The sequence below is a fragment of the Panthera tigris genome, chromosome B1, assembly GCF_018350195.1.
Source record: "Panthera tigris isolate Pti1 chromosome B1, P.tigris_Pti1_mat1.1, whole genome shotgun sequence".
NCBI classification, from domain to species: Eukaryota; Metazoa; Chordata; class Mammalia; order Carnivora; family Felidae; genus Panthera; species Panthera tigris.
In genome coordinates, this window is record NC_056663.1 from 49,464,939 (window position 1) to 49,487,575 (window position 22,637).

Consider the following 22,637-nt stretch of genomic DNA (forward strand, 5'->3'; position numbering starts at 1 on the left):
AAACATGGTGGGAAAGTCCTTTTCCTAAGTAGCAAATGTTTGGGCTAAAGAACTAGGCTAGACTTGAAAGAGCTAACAGTTCTTTGGGTTTTTGGTTTGTTTTGTTTTTTGGGTTTTTTTAAATTTTTTTATATAATTTATTGTCAGATTGGTTTCCATACAACACCCAGTGCTCATCCTAACAGGTGCCCTCCTCAGTGCCCATCACCCACTTTCCCCTTAAACCCTCATCAAACCCTCAGTTCTCAGTATTTAAGAGTCTCTATTTCATGCACAATACTCAGCACTAGGAATACAAAGTAAAGAAAAAGGTAAATAGAACTCGTACCACTTAGGGAGGCCAACAGTGGCACAGTCCACCATGGGGAGTTCTGGGGGGCAGAACACTGTAAAGAAAACCGCAGTTGTTTTCATTCACATTACACACGATACTCTGAATACCTATGCTACTGACACCGAATGTAGGGTGTTTCCACACATCAAGCAATTCTGCCACACCAGCTGTGTGTCCTGTAATTTAACTCCATTCTGACACTATCTACCTGGAGACAGCTTCAGATCCCACAGGTTAAGGGCTCAGGCCCACAAGAATGTCCTCACTTCAAATGCCAATTGCAAGTCCAGGTTGTTACCAGTGCTTCTGACCTATAAATGGAGGTTTCCACCACCCCCTTCTTAGGTTTGATTAGTTTGCTAGAGGGAACAAGCATAAGCAAAGACCTGGAAGCTAGAAAAAGAGCCAGACATGTGCAGAGAACTTAAAAAATTTAAAATTCACCAAGGCTGAAGCATAATTTTTAAGAAGAGAGGTGTAGCAAGAGATAAAGCTAGAAATGTAGTTGGGTACCAGATCGTAAACAGCTTTAAAAGAATAATAACAGCCAATGTTTCTGAGGAATTGGCTTTTTTCAGACCCTGCACTAATCACATTCCATGGACTATCTCATTTAATACTCAACATCCTGAAAACTTAAGTACATTATTACAGAGGATAAAATAAAGGTTCAGGGTTCTCTTTTTTTGCTGGGTCTCTGTCTGGTTTGGGAATCAAAGTAATGCTGGCTTCATACAATGAGTCTGGAAGTTTTCCTTCCCTTTCTATTTTTTGGAACAGCTTGAGAAGGATAGGTATTATCTCTGCTTTAAATGTCTGGTACAATTCCCCAGGGAAGCCATCTGGTCCTGGACTCTTATTTGTTGGGAGATTTTTGATAACTGATTCAATCTCTTCTCTGGTTATGGGTCTGTTCAAGTTTTCTATTTCTTCCTGTTTGAGTTTTGGAAGTGTGTGGGTGCTTAGGAATTTGTCCATTTCTTCTAGGTTGTCCAGTTTGTTGGCATATAATTTTTCATAGTATTCCCTGATAATTGCTTGTATTTCTGAGGGATTGGTTGTAATAATTCCATTTTCATTCATGACTTTATCTATTTGGGTCCTCTCCCTTTTCTTTTTGAGAAGCGTGGCTAGAGGTTTACCAATTTTGTTCATTTTTTCAAAAAACCAACTCTTGGTTTCATTGATCTGCTCTACTGTTTTTTTAGATTCTATATTGTTTATTTCTGCTCTGATCTTTATTATAATTTCTCTTCTTCTGGGTTTGGGGTGTCTTTGCTGTTCTGCTTCTATTTCCTTTAGGTGTGCTGTTAGATTTTGTATTTGGGATTTTTCGTGTTTCTTGAGATAGGCTTGGATTGCAATGTATTTTCCTCTCAGGACTGCCTTTGCTGCATCCCAAAACGTTTGGATTGTTGTATTTTCATTTTCATTTGTTTCCATATATTTTTAAATTTCTTCTCTAATTGCCTGGTTGGCCCATTCATTCTTTAGTAGGATGTTCTTTAACTTCCATGCTTTTGGAGGGTTTCCAGACTTTTTCCTGTGGTTGATTTCAAGTTTCATAGCATTGTGATCTGAAAGTGTGCATGGTATGATCTCAATTCTTGTATACTTATGAAGGGCTGTTTTGTGACCCAGTGTGTGATCTATCTTGGAGAATGTTCCATGTGCACTCGAGAAGAAAGTATATTCCGTTGCTTTGGGATGCAGAGTTCTAAATATATCTGTCAAGTCCATCTGATCCAATGTATCATTCAGGGCCCTTGTTTCTTTATTGATTCTCTGTCTAGATCATCTAGCCATTGCTGTAAGTGTTCACTCCTCATCAGAGAAATACAAATCAAAACCACACTGAGATATCACCTCACGCTGGTCAGAGTGGCCAAAATGAACAAGTCAGGAGACTATAGATGCTGGAGAGGATGTGGAGAAATGGGAACCTTCTTGCACTGTTGATGGGAGTGCAAACTGGTGCAGCCACTCTGGAAAACAGCATGGAGATTCCTCAAAAAATTAAAAATAGATTTACCCTATGACCCAGCAATAGCACTGCTAGGAATTGACCCAAGGGATACAGGAGTGCTGATGCATGTGCCCCAATGTTTACAGCAGCACTTTTCAACAATAGCCAAATTATGGAAAGAGCCTAAATGTCCATCAACTGATGAATGGATAAAGAAGATGTGGTTTATATGTACAATGGAATACTACTTGGCAAGGAGAAAGAATGAAATATAGCCTTTTGTAGCAACATGGATGGAACTGGAGAGTATTATGCTAAGTGAGATAAGTCAGGCAGAGAAAGACAGATACTGTATGTTTTTACTCATATGTGGATCCTGAGAAACTTAAGACCAGAGGGAAGGGGGGGAAAAAGTTACGGAGAGGGAAGGAGGCAAACCATAAGAGACTCTTAAATACTGAGAACAAACTGAGGGTTGCTGGGGAGTGGGAGAGGGGAAAGTGGGTTATGGGCATTGAGAAGGGCACCTGTTGAGATGAGCACTGGGTGTTGTATGGAAATCAATTTGACAATAAATTATATGGAAAAAAAAAAAAGTTCAGGGAAATTAAGTAACTGACCCAGGCCACAGACCTGTAAAATGGGTCCAGGTCTTAAACCCAGATCAAACTCAACCGGAGCCTGTCCCCTCTTAACCACGCCAGTAGACACTACCTTATAAGCCATGCATTTATCCTCCTGTGCACTCTCAGCATCTTCTGTGGGACAGTATTTTATTTAGAGGGATAACTTAGGATAGTGTTTCTCAAACTTAATATGTAGATCCCTTTTAAAAAAAAAAGTTCATAGACCTTTAGTATTGACTTAAATCAGCTAATGTTGCTTAAATGCACGCAAACTTAAAACAGGTATGAACTTCTGGTACTTACACTGTTCATACATGAAAGAAATATGCCAGTTAAACAAAACTTTAATAAAATGCAAATTAAGTAGCATTAATTTAATGTGACCAATATTCTGTTGAAATTGTCGCTCACGATGAGGGCGTGTTGCACTGACACTGAAGCACAGCTTCTTTTCGTTCGGTGCCCCTTCCCTCTCTAGGCTCTGTGGAGACCCCATTTTCCCCTGTCTCCCTCTCTTTCACCTTCCGGGGAACTGTGATACTGTTTGGTTCCATTTAGAATGTGGACAGGTCACACTTAAATCCACCTCCTCCCATGGTGTGCCAACAGGACTGAAATACACAGGCTCTAAAATACAAAGTTTCTATGGTTTAATACAGCCTGTATTCAAAATGATAAAAATGTTCCAAACTTGTTAAAATGAGGTTCGATCTGGACTGGAATTTGGTCTGTGAATATGAGGGGGGCGGGGGGTGGAGCTGAGAGAGGAGCATCTGCTGGCCTTTGAGGGTTTTTACAGGAGTTTACGCTTAATACTCTTCTTTCTTTGGTTTTCTGCTGCCTCACAGGGGTCGGCACCAGGAATTATTACAGAAAGATTGGCTACAGACTACAAGGGCCGTACATGGTAAAGACGCTGAAATAATGGCCACACCGGCCCACCTTGATGCAGTGTCCTCCCTGGCAGAAAATAAAGATTCAAGATACCTTGACTACTCAGCAGAGAGGCCGAGCAAAACAAATGGACCTACCCTGCCTCCCTGGCAAGGAGCTTCACCCTCATCCTGCAGCTGCAGAGACTGGAAACTGCGTTCAGGGCCAGGCCAGGCGCCTGCCGACCAAGCCCACCAAGCCCCTGGTGCCCAGAGCTGCTGCGTGTTCTTGAGTCATGTATCCAGTTTCTAAAGTCTGCATGAAGCCTGCAGTTGATCTACCATGACTCATGCACAGTGACGAAAGCAAATTAATCAACTCATTTGGACACCATAATTCATGAAGTAAAGCTAGCTATTGTCATTTGAGGAGTAAACTTAGGAGTAGGTTATTTATATACTGTAGGGACAAAAAGGCTGGAACATGAAAACTGTCAGGCTTTGATCTCTGGCCTTTATATACATTCCGGCACAAGAAAATGAGCTCTTGTTTTAATGGAAATAATTCTGATTCCCATGCTGATGTTTGAAATAACAGTGTGATGAGGAGAGAGGAATTGAAGTTGTAGGTTTGTGTGTGAAGCTTGAAACCAGCGTTTCTCATGTGGGGGTCTCCCATCCACTCTGGGCCCTTACAAACACCCTTTATTTTGCACTTTTTCTTGTCTGTGCTCCCCCTACTCTAGACAACTGCAGAACAGCGTGGGCAGCAGCATTTGGTTTCCCCTCTTGTGTGTCCTGAGCAGGCAGAGTCTGACATGCACATGCCTGAGCTTGTGTGGCCCTAAGTCAAGGTTCACTTCCACAGAAGCGGTTTCCTGCATTATGATTCTTTAAGAGGGACTTTGGCTTGTTTTAAATGAAAAAAGATAAGAGTTCAACTCCTATCAAAGCAAGAAAGTGGAAAATCTACTTTCTGCATTTGGCCCAAATCCAAAAATAGGAAAAAGATTGGCTTTTTCAAAGGTTTGTATTCAAGAACTCCTCTTTGTAACTTCTAGGTAATCTGTAGAAGAGACCCAGCCTGGAGAGGGCCAATTCTTAAGAGCATGGCTTAAACCTGTGCCCCCTGGCTTCTGTGGCATTTTACAAAGCTTTATTAAATGGAATTGATTCCCCTGAAAAATAAAATCTTCAACACATAGAGAAGACTCATGTAAGGTTTTTTCCCCTCTCCCTGTTACACATGTAGTGACATTTGCTATGAATTTGCCGGTTTGGGTTTCCAATCTGCGATGCTATTTATTTCCTCCTTCGTGCTGTTTGCCTTTTCATCCCACTGCCACAGGGCAGATGACACTGGCTCTCTTGGGGGCTTGTGGAGCTACAGAGGCTTTCCGGGAGTATAGTCTAGGGGATTTAGCTACTTCTCAATTATCCTTGTTTTTCCTTTAAAAACAAAACTATCAAACTAACAGCACACGCGCCACACTAGCTGTTAGCACACACCACTGGGGATGACAGAATGGAGAGTGTGCTGACCCAGGCTTGCCTCTGTCCACAGTGTGACCCTGGCTTACACAAGAGTTTCTGGGCCTCCATTTTCTCATCCTCAAGGTCCTATTTACCTAAATGGATCAAAATGTGTAATGTACAAACAGATCTTTTGTAAAAATGTAAACTTATCCTAAAATGATAATTTAGAGCAAGATTTTAAAACAAATTGCCTAGGAACTTGCTTGTTTCTGAAAGTGGATATCAGCCAATGTTCCATCTGGATTTTCATCTCGGGGCTCGGAAGAATACCTCTTTCCAGCACGTCCTCAGCCACCTTCGGAATGAGTCTCCTAAGTTTGTGTGAAAGCTGCAGAACTTTCAAATCTGCACAGGGAGCGTTGGGGTGGCAGTCGGGGGCTCCTGCAAAATTCCTGCAGCCTCTCTGCCACTAGAAACTTCAACTGCTCTTCTGACTGCCAAGGGCCTTTCTAGGCATGTGTGTGGTGCTTGGCACAACCACGGCCTGGCCCCCCTCGGAGATACGTGCTCCCCAGTCCCATGGGCCAATTCCTAAGACAGATCAAGGAAGTGGGATCCTGCCAGCCTCAGCACGGAACCTTTAAAGCTGCAGCCTGTGGGGCGCCTGGGTGGCTCAGTCGAGCATCCGACTTCCACTCAGGTCATGATCTCACAGGCCACGAGTTCAAGCCCCATGTCGGGCTCTGTGCTGACAGCCCAGAGCCTGGAGCCTGCTTCAGGTTCTGTGTCTCCTTCTCTTTCTGCCCCTCCCTGCTCGTTCTCTCTCTCTCAAAAATAAATAAAACATTAAAAGAAAAGAAATTTAAAAAATAAAGCTACAGCCTGTGTTACTGATCTATATTGAACGAGTCCCTAGCAGCCACCTCAAGCCCAAAGCTTTTGGTTCACCTTGTTCTATTACCTGGAGAGGTTTTTGTTTTAATTAAGCCATATCAAAAGCAGACTGAAATCTGAATAGAAAATGAGATTTTAAAAATAGGTCATCACCAAGTGAAGGGGCGTGGCAAAGATACAGTTTCTAAAACTTAGGAATGAAAGAACACTCTTTAAAGGAAGGAAGAGTTCATTCATCTAAGTCACAGGTTGCCAATCATCAAATCCATGCTTTGAGGGACAAGAGACTCGCTGAGACTCTAGAACAGCAAAAAAACATTTTAAAACCTCACTGTGATTCTGGGGGCTTCCCGGAATGATGTGGACGGCCAGTCTCCCACGTGTGTGCTGGTGGCTGTGTCCACCTAGGGAGTCCCTCCAAGGGAGCTTAGCTGCCTTTCGGGGTGTGAAGCAGTGTGGTGCCACACTTGTAAACATGAGAATTGCACGTACCAGCAGTACATTTCTGTTTAATTCTGTGAAGGCAGTCCCAGAGACTAAGCTTACAAAGAAACTCATTTTAAAATCAAATTCATGCCCTATCAGAAGTAGCAAACTGGCTGCTTTTTTATATCCAAATGTGCATGACACGTCTGTCTCTTCACAAGCCTAGAATACCCTTTTTGTCCACCTGGAAAACTTCAAGGGAAAGAACTAGCATCTGCTGAGCCCCACTGCACTGGGCTCCACCCCAGGCCCTTCCCATTCTTTACTAGAAAGTCCTCTTCTAAATGGGCAGAAAACATGAATAGACACTTCTCTAAAGAAGACATCCAGATGGCCAACAGGCACATGAAAAGATGCTCAACGTCGCTCCTCATCAGGGAAATGCAAATCAAAACCACACCCAGATATCACCTCACACCAGTCAGAGTGGCCAAAAATGAACAAATCAGGAGACTATAGATGCTGGAGAGGATATGGAGAAATGGGAACCCTCTTGTACTGTTGGTGGGAATGCAAACTGGTGCAGCCACTCTGGAAAACAGTGTGGAGGTTCCTCAAAAAATTAAAAATAGACCTACCCTAGGACCCAGCAATAGCACTGCTAGGAATGTACCCAAGGGATACAGGAGTACTGATGCATAGGGGCACTTGTACCCCAATGTTTATAGCAGCACTCTCAACAGTAGCCAAATTATGGAAAGAGCCTAAATGTCCATCAACTAATGAATGGACAAAGAAATTGTGGTTTATATACACAATGGAGTACTACATGGCAATGAGAAAGAATGAAATATGGCCCTTTGTAGCAACATGGATGGAACTGGAGAGTGTTATGCTAAGTGAAATAAGCCATACAGAGAAAGATACCATATGTTTTCACTCTTATGTGGATCCTGAGAAACTTAACAGAAACCCATGGGGGCTGGGGGGAAGGGGAAAAAAAAGGAGGTTAGAGTGGGAGAGAGCCAAAGCATAAGAGACTCTTAAAAACTGAGAACTGAGGGTTGATGGGGGGCGGGAGGGAGGGGAAGGTGGGTGATGGGTATTGAGGAGGGCACCTTTTGGGATGAGCACTGGGTGTTGTATGGAAACCAATTTGACAATAAACTTCATATATTGAAAAAAAAAAAAAAAGTCCTCTTCTAACGGTGAATGTCAGACTCCCCCACGTGACCAATGAGGACTCGGGCAGGCATCTTCACCTCTGAGCCTCGAGTCAGGCAGGACCGCCACATCGCCCAGTTCCAGTCTGCGCCAGTCCTCAAGCATCAGGGTCACATGCACTGTGATATGAAAGTGCCCCTAAGACCAAGCACGGCAGCCCTGATCTTAGCTACCAAATGGATATAGGATTCGGGGCACCTAAGTGACTCAGTCGGTTGAGCATCTGACTCTTGATTTTGGCTCAGATCATGATCTCACGGTTCATAGGTTAGAGCTCCACCTGGGGCTCTGCACTAACAGCACAAAACCTGCTTAGGATTCTCTCTCTTCCTCTCTCTCTGCCCATCCCCCACTCATGCTCGCACACATGCTCTCTCTCTCAAACTTTAAAAAAATAAATACATAAATATATGAGTCAAACAAGTCAGTGACTCAGCCTTTCTCACTCCACTCTACCCAACATTTCCTGTTTTAAGGGGAAAAAAATTTAAGTCCTCTTCTGTTTAAAGCTGTTCAGCCTGCAGGTTTTGAGCAACAAGCCTGTGGGCTTTCATAGTATTTCATCCTCACAACAAACAACCGGTGAGGAAAATCCTATTGTCCCAGTTTTTAAAATTGCACATAGTGGAAGTGAATGAGGTCAAGAGAGAATGCAAAGCAGAGTCTGCTTTTATTTAAATGAACATAGCTAAAATAGATAAGCAAGCTTTTGGCTCTAAAAATTATATATTCTCATTATAACTAATTGAAATGAACCAGTAAAGCACAAAGTCCCCTGAAATCCACCATCAGAGATAACCGTGGTAAAATAAACACTGTGATGAACATCCTCCATCCACCTGCACGTGAGCACATGCATATCATCAGTTCCACACAAAATGTTCACACTATGCACGTTGCTTTGTAACCTTGGTAGCTTAACCAAATGTAAACATCTTCCTGTGTCTGTACACATAGATCCATTGAATCCTTTTTAATGGCTACCTATAATGAATAGAACTATAACTACTATTCTATTGTCTGCAGATGCCACAGTTTATGGAAGCAGGTCTTTCGTGTCTTCCGTTCTCTTATATTCTCATTGTCACAATAGCTAGAATCATGTATTAGGCAGGGGGGCTGCACACATAAGTTGATTCAACACTAAGATTTGCTCCTTTAAATTTTTTTTTCTACAAGCATTCATTCGTCCATGGCAGCTGCATGGACCACCCCCAAGTCTTTCAGTCCTTCATTCACAACGCACCTTGTAGGAAATGGGGAAGAAGCAAACCTGTCTGGCACTTGGCCTTTTTCATTCAGAAAGCAGCGGCAGGCCTGACTGTGAACAAGTCCCATGATAGAAAATGTCAAGCTGCTGGTTCACGGAAAGGCACTAGACCGTGAACATGCTCTTATTGAGATTAGAAGTGACCGTACCTTATCTTTTCTCCCCTGATGGAAGTTACTGCCTTGAATCAGATTCCTTTGCCCGCTAAAGCCCTGCAGTGAAAGTTATGCTCTTATCTCAGGGCTGATCTTATCTGTGAGGTTAGCAGCCATGAGCACGAGATTACAGTTGCTGCTGTCCCAACCAGGGTAGGTGGAAAGGGCTCAGCACCTGAACCTCTAGGAAGAGCCAGCCTGGCTTTTAGCTGCCTGGGTTTGAGGCTTGTTTCCACAGCATCTTGGACCACTGCATACCGGGGGTGCTAAAGCAGCAGGCAAAAGGATCCTTTACATCCATCTGAGGAAAAGGGAGGAAGGAATGCTGGGAAGGGGGCACAGGGCAGAGAAAGGGAAGTAGTATCTGTTGAACAGATAGGCCTGGTGTTGCCCTTCCAACAACCCTCTGAGGAATTATGGCCTCCATTTTACAAACTAGAAACCAAGGTCCCAAACAAGTCAACCAAGTCCACAAAACTAGGAAGTGAAGAGTTGAACATAAAGGCAACAAACTGGCATTCACAAACTTGCAAAGACTTAAGGACTCTAAATTTCTAAACAAAAGGGTTCAGGCTGGCAATTGGGTTAGAAAAGGGTGTTTTTTAAGCTACGTTTTCCTACAAGATACCATCTGCCCTCCACCCCACCTACCTCAAGCCACCTCTTAGCACAACTGCCAGTAAGCTCTTCCCTAAAAAACTACTTGATGAAGAAATGCAGCCAAGAGATACATCCAAATAAAGAACTTGGAACTAGGGGAGATATGGGAAGAAAGAACCAGCAGTAAGGAATCAATCTATTTAAATACAGAACTGAAACTAATCCCAGAAGTTACTGCTTTGGAAAAGAATGGAAGTTTCTGGGTTAAAATGGAGGACTGAATACACAGATCTAGTTTTGTTCCCACCCAAAGCTCACACAGACTAAATGGGATTTTTAAAAATTCATACAATAGGAAGAACAAAAGAGACGAAAGTGATAAGATTTTGGAAGCTATAAAGCAGATGGATAGTAGTAACTCACTTAGCAGTTGAAACTGAACAATGGAGAAAGTTCACAGCCAATAATACAGTTCATACCACAGAAACCAAAAGCCACAGGAACTGACAGCAGCAGGTGTTGGAGAGGAAGAGAAGAGGCAAAAATAAGGAGGACCGATGGAAATCAATTGGTATCAGGTAGGCCCCTGGGTCCCTGTACCTGCTCCCTGCATTAAGCAGATGCTCTGTTTCCCACCTCACGAATGGCCAGGAGGCTTATTTCTTGAAGAGGGTCAAACTGACGATCTTTGAATGACAGAACTCTAGGCAAAGTTGAAGTTGGGGTAATATAACCAAATACAGGATGATTCAGTCAACCCACGCACACCAAATAGTGAGTACTGAAACTCAGTTTTCAGAATGCTGGCAGCTGAAACGTTTCCCTACAGACTAGAAATTGAAAGACTCTTCTGGAGAATCTAACCAGCCCTAGAGGTAGGGCCTAAAAAAGAGACTGTCATTTGGAGTTCCTCGGGAAACAGCCCAAATGGCCACTCCACAGCAAAATTGGTTAAGCCCCTGTGTCATGGACTGAATGTTTGTATCCCCCCTCCAAAATTCATATATTGAAGCCCAATGTAACTATATTTGGAGATAGACCCTTTGAATGAGGTAATTAAGGCAAAGTGAGGTCATAAGGGTGGAGCCTTGATCCAATAATATTAGTGTCCTTATAAGAAGAGACAACAGGGGAGAGTGACATCAACAAGATGGTGACGTAGGTTGTTCCTGACTTGCTCCCCTTCACAAGAAGGACAGCTAACAATTATCCACAGGCAGCCCACCACTGAGAGAATTCTAGAACATGGGGATAAGGCTGAACCATCCTCTGCACCACAAGAGACCAAGACAGGCTGCATTTGAAGGTTAAGAGGAGTGGTACATGTGGACTGTATTGCCCCTCACCCAGGCTGGCACAGCACCACACCAAGAGGTCTGCCCTGAGTCTGTGGTTCCTCCAGTGATAAAAGAAAGCCTATAGCAGACACCCAGCTTCCCCAGCATTGTGGGTCTCTTCCTGGGAGCCCTGTGGGGATTTCAGGGAAATATGAGGGGCTCAACCCCTGGGAATCTGATTGTGATGGAGAAGGGGGAAGAGCTCACAACCACCCACACTAGGGTCCTGACAGACCCAGTTCATGTCTGCGGCACCTAGTAGTAGCAATGACTGCCGCTGCTTTGTTCACTTGCAGAGCCAAGATGGCACAGTCTGTCCAGGGAATTCAGCCGGATGCAAGTCTACCTCATTCAGGTCCCCAAATGAAGTTTACTGGCCTTGTCCTTCTGCCTTCACTCAGGGAGCTGAGTTATATGTAGCCCAACCCATTGCTGAGTGTAGCTTCTGGCCCCTCCCAACCAGAAAGTTTGATCAGGAACACCTGGAAGCTGCATAACCCAACATGCTGAAGCTGAGCAGAGAGAATGGCAGGCAGAACTGACCTACAGAGCAAATCCAGTGGCACTATTCAGCCAGGGGACGTAGAGAGCAGGTTGGCTTGAGTCAAGAACACAAACAAATGTCTTGCCAGGCTTGGAGGGTTCCTCTGCTTTGCCCAGGCAGACAAGCTGAATCATAACCCAGCTCACTGCTGAGTGTAGCTTGTGGGCCCTCCTGACCAGAAAACCTGACAAGAACACCTGGAAGCTGTGTAGCCCAGCAACATTCTAGAAGAGAGTATAACAGGCAGAACTGATCATCCACAGAGCAAAGCCAGGGACACCATTTGGCCAGGAAACTTGGGGCATCAGTTGGCATGAGGCAAGACCACAAAAAAGCCTTGTTGATCTTGGAGCTGGTTCCCCACTCTGTCTGGACAGGGAAACTAATTTGTATCCTCACCTGCTGCTAAGTACAGCTTTCATCCCACCTTATCAGGAACTTAACGAGGGCATATGGGAAGCTGCATAAGGCCCTGCTGACAGAGGCACTTGAACAGAGAGTACCCTGTGGCTTTCCCCATTTGAAGAACAAAACCAGTGGCCCCATCTGGCCAGGAAATTCAGTGCACAGTCTTGCCATTTCAAATTCCCAAATGATGAGCGATGCAAGCCCTGGGGCCCATCCTGCTTCACTGCCAGAGCAGGGAAGAGAATTCATAGCTCTGTCTACTTCTGGGTATAGTACCCAGTCCTAACCATCTAGTAAGCCTGACTAGAGAACCCAGCAGGCACAGATCTCATCCTGCAGGGAACCAAGGCAGGAGTCCTAGCCAACTGTTCTAAGCCAGTGACACATCCACCAACCTCAGAGGTTTAGGCAGTGGCCTCACCCAAAAAAATAGGCACTGTTTAGCAATCTCCATCTGCCCAAGGAAGTTACCAGCACACATATCCAGAAACCCAAACTGAGCTGACTGGTAAGTAACCGTCTCTGCCAAAGGGAATCTGTAAAGTCTAGAAAAGGAGATCACTTACCCAAATGTACAGACACCAGTGTAAGGAATCAAGGACTGTTAAAAAAAAAAATCAAGTAAACATGACACCACCAAAGAAAACTAATAAAGCTCCAATAACTGAACCTAAAGAATTAGAGATCAATGAACTGTCAAAGCATTCAGAATAATTCTCTTAAAGAAGCTTAGCATACTATTAGAACACACAAATAAATGAAATTAAGGGAAAATGAAAAGGAAGAAGTTCAAGAAAGAAGTAGAAACCATCAAAAAAAATTTTTTTAATCTAGAGCTGAAAAAATACAATGAGAGAAGTAAAGAATTCAATATGGAGCTTCAAAAGCAGATTTGACCATGCAGAAGAATCAGTGGTGTAGAATACAGGACCTTTGAAATTATCCAGTCAGAGGAGGAAAAGGAAAAGAGAATTGGGAAAAAGTAAAGAAAGTCTATGGGATTTATAGAACACAATAAAAAGAAATAATACCCACATTGTGGGAATTCCAGAAAGAGAAGAGTTAAAAAAAGAGACAAAGCATATTGAAAACAATAATGGCTGAAAACTTCCCAAACCTGGGGAGAGAAATGGACATCAATCCATGAGACTAAAAAGATCCCAAATAGGTTGGACCTGAAAAAGGCCACCAACACATACTGTAATTAATTATCAAAAGTCAAATTCAAAGAACTTTTAAAATAGCAAGAGAAAAGAGAGAAGTTATGTATAAGAGAACCCCTCTAAGATTACTGGCAGATTTCTCAATGGAAACTTTTCAGGCCAGGAGAGAATGGGATGAGATATTTAAAATATTCAAAGAAAAAAACTGCCAAACAAGAATTCAACACCTGGCAAAGCCGTCCTTCAGAGATTAAGAAGAGATAAAGATTTTCCCAAACAAAAGATTTCCCCAAACTATATTTACTTTATAAATAAATGATAAAGGGAGGTCTCTAATCTGAAGTAAAAGGATGTTAATTAACATCATAAAAACATAAAATGGTAGCATAAAACTCGCTAGTAATGATAAGTATATAGTCAAAGTTAGATTCTATAATATGGTAATGGTGGTACATAATTCACTTATAATGATAGTTTAAAAGTCAAAAAAGAAATGTAAATATAACCATAACTTCAATAAGCTATTATTGGTTACACAATAAATCGTAACATCAATAACCTAAATTGTGACAGGGGAGAAAAGTAAAATTATAATAAAGTTTAGGAGTACTATTGAAGCTTTTAATCAGTTCAAAATAGGGTGTTATAATTTCAAGACATTTTATGTAAGCCTCATGGTAACCACAAGAAAAAAACCTATAGTGATTACACACAAGAATATGATAAAGAAGTAAAAGCATACTGATGCCAAAAGACAACATACAAAGAAAGACAACAGGATTAGAAATAAGGAACACCAATTCTACCAAATAGCCAGTAAACAATTAATAAAATGACTATAGTCATTTTATAGATAAAATGATTATTATCTATCAATAATTACTTTAAACGTAAATGGATTAAATTCTCCACTAAAAAGACATAGAATAGCTGAAAGCATTTTGAAGACAAGATCCAGTAGTATGCTGCCTATAAGAGACTCAGTTTAACTTTAAAGACACAAATAGACTGAGAGTGAAGGGATGGAAAAGATTTACCAAGAAGATGGTAACCAAAAAAAGCAGAAGCACATATATTAGATAAAATATACCTTGACTAAAAATGGTAAATAAAAAATAGACAAAGAAGACCATTATATAAAAGGGTCAATCCATCAAGAAAATATAATTGTATATTTATACACCCAACATTAGAGAACCTATATATATAAAGTAAAAACTGGCAAAGCCAAAGGAGAATTAAACAATAATATTAGTTGAGGACTTTAATACCCCACTTTCAGTAGTCATCCAAACAATAAATAATAAAACAGATTTGAACAACACTATAGACACAAATGGACCTAACAGATACATGCAGAACATTCTATCAGACAACAGTAGAATACACATTCTTCTTAAGTGCACATGGAACATTTTCTGGATAGACCATAAGTTAGGCCACAAAAAAAGTCTTAGCAAATTCAAGAAGATTGAAATCATACCAAATATCTACTCTGACAAAAATTGTATGGGACTAGAAATCAATACGAAGAGGAAAACTTCTAGCACACATGAATAATAAAAATGAGATAAAACTTTTCCAAACAACCAATAGATCAAATAGGAAATTAAAGGAGAAATAAAAAAGCACCTTGAGACAAACAAAAATGGAAACACAACATAACAAAATGTATGAGTTGCAGCAAAAGCAGTCCTAAGAGGGATGTTCCTAGCAATAAACACATTAAGAAATGAGAAAGGTGGAGGGGAAGGTGGCAGCCCTAGGCTCACCTCATCCCACACATACAACTAGATAACTATCAAATCACCCTAAATACCCCAGAAATTGAACTGAAGTTTGGCAGAACAAACTCCACAGCTAAAGATAAATAAGAGGCCACACTGAATAGGAAGTGTGGAGATGTAGTTTGGGAGAGAAATGGATTATGGCTGCTGCAGTGGGGAAGGAACCACAGTAATGGAGAAGGGTGAGAGACAGACTAGCACACAGGGAAAATGAGCCCCCATAGCAAATGGCTTGAAAAGTGAGAGGGCCTGAATTTAGGGAGTTCTTACAATCACGTGGGGCTTAAAGCCTGAAGTTTTAAAGGTCAGTGGGCTTGGCTTGGATAGAGCCAGGAGGGCATTGGGGTGAAGGAGTGAAGGAGTGATAAACAGCCCCTAGACATACAGTGTGGAAACATCAATCTGAAGATCACCTGGGGCACACAGTGGGGAGGTTATTTGTTCATCTCAGAGAGCATCCCAGAGAAGCCAGCACTCATGGAGAATCCCCTCTGGAACAAAGAAACTGTCCAGAGTCATTTCCCTACCCCATCCTCAGCATAAGACCACCTGTGGGACCCATTGTGATGCCCACGCTAGTTACCTAATTTGCTTACACCAAGCCCTGCTCCCTGCATTCCAGTGGAACCGCCATCCCCGGTCATACTTGCCTCAGTCCCAGTACAGTGGGGCTCCTCCCCCAGAAGGCCAACCCAAACCCCTGCCAAAACCACATCTCCTGACCCAGGAGTTTTGGGGGGTCCCAGTGCTGGTGGCGGTGGTGGTGGTGACAGGTCTCATTTTACAAACAGACAAGAACACACCTAGTAAAAACATGCCACATTCAGGCCAGGGACCAAACACTGCCCACAACAGACAAAAAGAGCCTCCACAGATGACTGGCCTGAAGTATGGAGTGGCCAGAACACAACAGCAGAGCACATGCAGCACACATTGGAGACACTCCCAGGAGTGCCAGTCCCTAGGGAATAGGGGACACTATACTGTAGGGCACTACAGGACCTCTTCTTCATAAGGCCATTACCCTCAACAACAGGAGATATAGCTCACTTTCCTAACACAGAGAAACAATCACAGAGACTTAGAGAAAAAGAGAAGACAGAGAAATTTATCCCAAATGAAAGAACAGGACAAGGCCATTACCAGAGATCTCAGTGAAACAGATGTAAGCAAAATGCCTGATGGAGTATTTAAAGCAATTATCATAAGGATACTCACTGGACTTGAGAAAAGAGTGGAAGACATCAGTGAGACCCTTAACACAGAGATAGAAAAGAACAAATCAGAGATGAAGAGTGCAATAAATTACATTAGAAATGTTCCTGATGCAATGAACAGCAGGCTGGAAGAATCAGAGGAACAAATTAATGACCTAGAAGATAGAGTAATAAAAAGTAACCAAGCTGGAAAAAGAAAAAAGAATTATGCAAAAGGAGAATAGACTTAGGGAACTCAGTGACTCCATCAAATGTAATAACATCCATAGTATAGAATTCCCAGAAGAAGAAGAGGGGCAGAACAATTATTTGAAGAGAAACCAGCTAAAAACTTCTCTAAACTGGATGAAGAAACAGATAGCTAGATCTGGGAATCACAGAAAATTCCAAATAAAATCAAAAGCGGATCCACACCAAGACATATTGAAATTCAACTGGTAAAATATAGTGATAAAGAAAAATATAAAAAATAGCAAGACAAGAGAAGACTTTAACATATATGGAAAACCTCATAAGGCTATCAGAGGATTTTTCAGTGGGAATTTTCCAAGCCAAAAGGGAGTGGCATGATATATCTGGGAAAAATCAACACACAAAAACACTCTATCCAGCAAGGCTATCATTCAGAATAGATGGGGAAATACAGAGTTTCTCAGACAAACAAAATAAAAAGGAGTTTGTGACCATTAAGCCATCCCGCAAGAAATATTAGAGGGGACTCTAAGTGGAAAGAATAAAAGTGCAGTATGAAAGTAAGAAACACAAAAGCAGTAAAAATGAATAGTTCTGTAAAAAACAGTCAAGGAACCCACAAAATAAAAGGAGGTAAAAAATGACACCATATACCTAAAACATGAGGAGGAGGGAAGTAAAGAATGCATTCAAACTTAAATGATCATCAAGTTATTACAGACTGCTATGTGCAGATGTTATATACCAACCTAATGGTAACCACAAATCAAAAACCACTAATATGCAAAGAATAAAGAGAAAGGAATCCAAATATATCACCAAAGAGAGAAAATGGCAACAAATACATATCTATCAATAATTACTTTGATGGTAAATTGACTAGCCATTACAATCAAAAGACATGAGATGACGGAATGGATTAAAAAAAAAGACACATCTATATACTGCCTGCAAGAGATTCATATTAGGCTTAAAAGCACCTGCAGATTGAAAGTGAGGGGCTGGAAAAATATCTATCATGCAAATGGAAGTCAAAAGAAAGCCAGCGTAGCAATATTTATATTGGGCAAAATAAACTTTTAAACAAAGATGGTAATAAGAGACAAAGAAGGACACTATATAATAATAAAAGGGGCAATCCAATGAGATGAACAATTATAAATACTTATGCACCCAACATGAAAACAACCAAATACATAAAACAGTTAATTTCAAAATAAAGGAACTAATAAATAATAATACAATAATAGTAGGAGATTTTAACACCCACTTTACAGCATGGACAGATCATCCAATCAGAAAATCAACAAGAAAACAATGGCTTTGAAGGACACACTGGACCAGATGGATTTAACAGATATATTCAGAACGTTCTATCCTAATATAGCAGAATACACATTCTTTTCAGAGGCACATGGAACATTCTTCAGAATAGATCACATATTAGGCCACAAAACAAGTCTCAACAAATTCAAGAAGGTCAGAGTCATACCATGCAGCTTTTCTGACCACACTGCTATAAAACTAGAAATCAGCCACAAGAAAAAATGTGGAATGAGCAAAAATACATGGAGGTTAAAAACATGCAACTAAACAACAAATGGGTCAACAAGAATATAAAAGAATTTAAAAGAACACGGAAACAAATGAAAATGAAAACACAAGGGTCCAAAACCTTTGGCATGCAGCAAAAGCAGTCATAAGAGGGAAGTATAAACAATACAGGCTTACCTCAAGAAGCAAGAAAAATCTCAAATTAACAACCTAACATCACACCTAACGGAGCTAGAAAAAGAAAAACAAATAAAATGTAAAACCAGCAGAAAGAAGGAAATAATAAAGGTTAGAGCAGAAATAAATGACATAGAAACTAAAACAAAACAATAGATCAATGAAACCAGGAACTGGAACTCATAAATATGGAGAACAAACTGAGGGTTGCTGGAGGGGTTGTAGGAGGGGGGATGGGCTAAGTGGGTAAGGGGCATTAAGGAATCTACTCTTAAAATCATTGTTACACTATATGCTAACTAATTTGTAAATTAAAAAAAATAAAATTTAAAAAATCAATAAAATTTATAAACCCCTAACAAGACTTACCAAGAAAAAAAGAGGACTCAAGTAAATAAACTTGCAAATGAGAGAGAAGAAATAACAACCAACAGCATAGAAACACAATTATAAGAGATATTGTGAAAAACTATATGCCAACAAATAGAAAAACCTAGAAGAAATGGAGAAGGTCCTAGAAACATATAACCTACCAAAACAGAAACAAGAAGAAATAGAAAATTTGACAAGACTGATAACCAGCAAAGAAATTAAATCAGTAATAAAAACACTCCCAAAAAACAAAAATCCAGCACCAGATGGTTTTACAGTTGAATTCTACCAAATATTTAAAGACAAGTTAATACCTATTCTTCTCAAACTATTCTAAAAACAGAAAAGGAAGGAAAACTTCCAAATTCATTCTATGAGCCAGTATTACGCTGATATCAAAATCAGATAAAGTCTCCACAAAAAGACAGAGAGAGAGAGAGAGAGAGAGAGAATTGTAGGCCACTATCTCTGATAAATACAGATGTAAAACCTCAACAAAATATTGGCAAACAAGTCCTACAATACATTAAAAAAATTATTCACCACAGTCAGGTGGGATTTATTCCCAGGTTGCAAGGGTGGTTCAATATTTGCAAATCAATCAACGTGATACATCACATCAATAAAAGGAAGGAAAGAACCATATGACCATTTCAATAGATTTGAAAAAAAATATTTGACCAAGTACAACAATTATTTATGATACAAACACTCAACAAAGTAGGTTTACATACAATTATTTATGATACAAACACTCAACATAATAAAAACCATATATGAAAAACCCATAGGTAACATCATACTCAATGGTGGAAAAACTGAGAGCTTCCTCTCTAAGGTCAGGAACAAGACAAGGATGTTCACTCTTAATCACATTTACCCACATAGTACTGAAAGTCCTCACAGCAGCAATCAAACAACGTAAAGAAATAAAAGACATCCAAATCGGTAAGGAATAAGTAAAACTCACTTTTGGTAGATGACATGATACTATATATAGAAAACCTGAAAGACTACACCAAAAAAGTGCTAGAGCTGATAGATGAATGCAGTCCAGCTTCAGGATATAAAATCAACGTGCACATCTGTTGCATTTCCATACACAAACAATGAAGCAACAGAAAGAGAAATTAAGAAGGAATTTCTGTATACAGTTGCACGAAAAATAATAAAATACCTAGAAATAAACCTAACCTAAGAGGTGAAAGACCTATACTCTGAAAACCATAAAACACTGATGAAAGAAATTCAAGACAACTCAAAGAAATGGAAAGATATTCCATGCTCATAGACTGGAAGAATAAATATTGTTAAAATATCTATACTACTCAAAGCAATCTAGAGATGTAATGCAATCCCTATCAAAATGCCAATGGCATTTTTCACAGAACTATAACAAACAATCTTAAAATTTGTATGGAACCACAAAAGACCCTGGATAGCCAAAGCAATCTTGAAAAAGAAAAACAACGGCCCCTGGGTGGCTCAGTCAGTTAAGCATCTGACTTCGGCTCAGGTCATGATCTCACGGTTTGTGAGTTTGAGCCCTGCCTCAGGCTCTGTGCTGACAGCTCAGAGCCTGGAGCCTGCTTTGGACTCTGTGTCTCCCTCTGTCTCTGCCCCTCCCCTGCTCATGCTCTGTCTCTCTCTATCTCAAAAATAAATAAAACATTAAAAAAAATTTTTAAATAAAAAAAGAAAGAGAAAAACAAAACTGGAAGTATCACAATTCCAGGCTTCAAGTTATATTATAAAGCTGTAGTAATCAAAACAGTATGGTGCTGGCACAAAAATAGACACAAAGATCAATGGAACAGAACAAAAAGCCCAGAAATAAACCCACAATCATATGGCCAATTTATCTTTGACAAAGGGGGCAAGAATATGCAATGGAAAAAAAGAGTCTCTTGAACAAATGGTGCTGGGAAAACTGGAGAGCTACATGCAAAATAATGAAACAGGACCACTTTCTTACACCATATACAAAAATAAACTCAAAATGGATTAAGGACCTATATGTATGTACTGAAACCTTAAAAATCCTAGAAGACAGTGGCACCTGGGTGGCTCAGTCAGTTAAGTGTCCGACTCTTGATTTCAGCTTGGGTCATGATATCAGAGTTTGTGAGATTGAGCCCTGTGTCAGGCTCTGTGCTGACAGCATGGAGCCTGCTTAGGATTCTCTCTCCTTCCCTCTCTTCCCCTCCCCCACTCACATTTTCTCTCTCTCTCTCAATAAATAAACTTAAAGAAAATCCTTGAAGAGAGCACAGGCAGTAACCTCTTTTACATTGGCCATAGCAATATCCTTCTCAATATGGCTCCTAAGGCAAGGGAAACATAAGCAAAATAATGTTTATAGCAGCACTATCAACAATAGCCAAAGTATGGAAAGAGCCCAAATGTCCTTTGACTGACAAATGGATAAAGAAGACATGGTATATATATACAATGGAATATTACTCAGCCATCAGAAAGAATGAAATCTTGCCATTTGCAACAATATGGATGGAACTAGAGTATACTATGCCAAGCAAAATATGTCAGTCAGAGTGGAATGATTTCCAGACTTCAAATTTCACTCATATGTGGAATTTAAGAAACAAAACAGATGAACATAGGGGAAAGGAAGGAAAAATAAGATAAAAACAGAGAGGAAGATAAACCATTAGAGATTTTTCAATACAGAGAATAAACTGAGGGTTACTGCAGGGGTAGTGGGTAGGGGGATGGTCTAAATGGGTGATGGGCATTAACGAGGGCACTTGTTGGGATGAGCCGTGGGTGTTATATATAAGTGATGAATCATTAAATTCTACTTCTGAAACCATTACTACACTATATGTTAATTAGCTTGGATTTAAATAAAGTTTAAAAAATAATAATAAAGTTGTGATAAGGTAAGAACAGGTGTTTATTTTATTCCTTTTCATACTTTATATATATTTTATATGCCTTAAAATATGATATATTTCCCACTTATTAAAATGGATTAAAAAGAAAAGCACTATACAATGTAAGAGAATTATAATCATAATGTACTGGGACAGTTTACTATGAATAAAAATTAGGAAGTATAAGAAACAAAGGGAAGGAAGATATAAATATGAGTGCACTGATTTTCTCATATTTAATAACAAGAATCAATAGACTCAACTTCACTTTTTACCTTGACAAATCAAGAAACAGAGGACAAAGTTGTAATGGTCATTAACAGAAAAACTAAAAATAATCTATAATTGTCCAATATGCAAAGAAGATGGCAGGGGAGAAGGGTACAGAAAAGACCATGAGCCTCTGGAAAACAAGACTGAAGAAACCAGGAGACCTGAGAGGCATACAGACTTTTATGCACTATTTATTTTACTTGATTTTATTTTGGAAAATAGAATTGTTAAAAAAAGTAAAGGGATAAAGGAAAATCACAAAGAGGAATTGAAGATAAAACAAAATAAGAAGATAACAGCATTAAAACCAAACACATGCTTTAATTTTAACATGTAAATAGAACAAACTCACATTAGGTCAAATAATATAGCTCAAGTAAATCCTGAATAGGAAATATTTAAGGTAAAGTGGCTCAGAAAGATGGAAATTAACAAGTATCTAACCTATTAAATTTAACCCATGATTATTAAACATCAACCAAAAGCAAAAGCAGAATTATGTTAATATCAGACAAAGCTGAGTTTGAGACAAAAAGTATTAAACACACAAAACTTTATCACAAAAGAGCTGATGTTCCACACTGAGGTCATAACTGACATCAATTATTATGTACCACATAAAAGTATCAAATAAATAAATGATTAAAGTATAATTTTCAAAAAGGTAAAATCTGGACTCCCAGGCAAATACAAAGAGAACATGTGTCAAAGATTTTATTTAACTACCTAATTAATGAGAGAACCAGAAAAATATAAAACCAATCAAAAGACCATCTGAGAAGCTACATATGTACATACAGTTAATAGGATATGAGTTAGATACAACACTAGTTAATGTCCAACAGGGCCATAAACTGTAAACTTTGGGGTTATCTG

At 40.0% G+C, this 22,637-nt stretch overlaps 1 protein-coding gene across 1 annotated transcript in view; it reads left to right on the forward strand.

Annotated features, from left to right (window-relative positions):
• ELP3 (elongator acetyltransferase complex subunit 3) overlaps nt 1–6,000 on the forward strand; it is a 98,683-nt gene extending 92,683 nt beyond the window's left edge. The window contains exon 15 of the mRNA XM_007097111.3: nt 3,775–6,000. Coding sequence (XP_007097173.1) covers nt 3,775–3,851 — 77 coding nt within the window. The 3' untranslated portion in view covers nt 3,852–6,000. The remainder of the gene's footprint in view (nt 1–3,774) is intronic.
• Nucleotides 6,001–22,637: the final 16,637 nt, after the last annotated feature.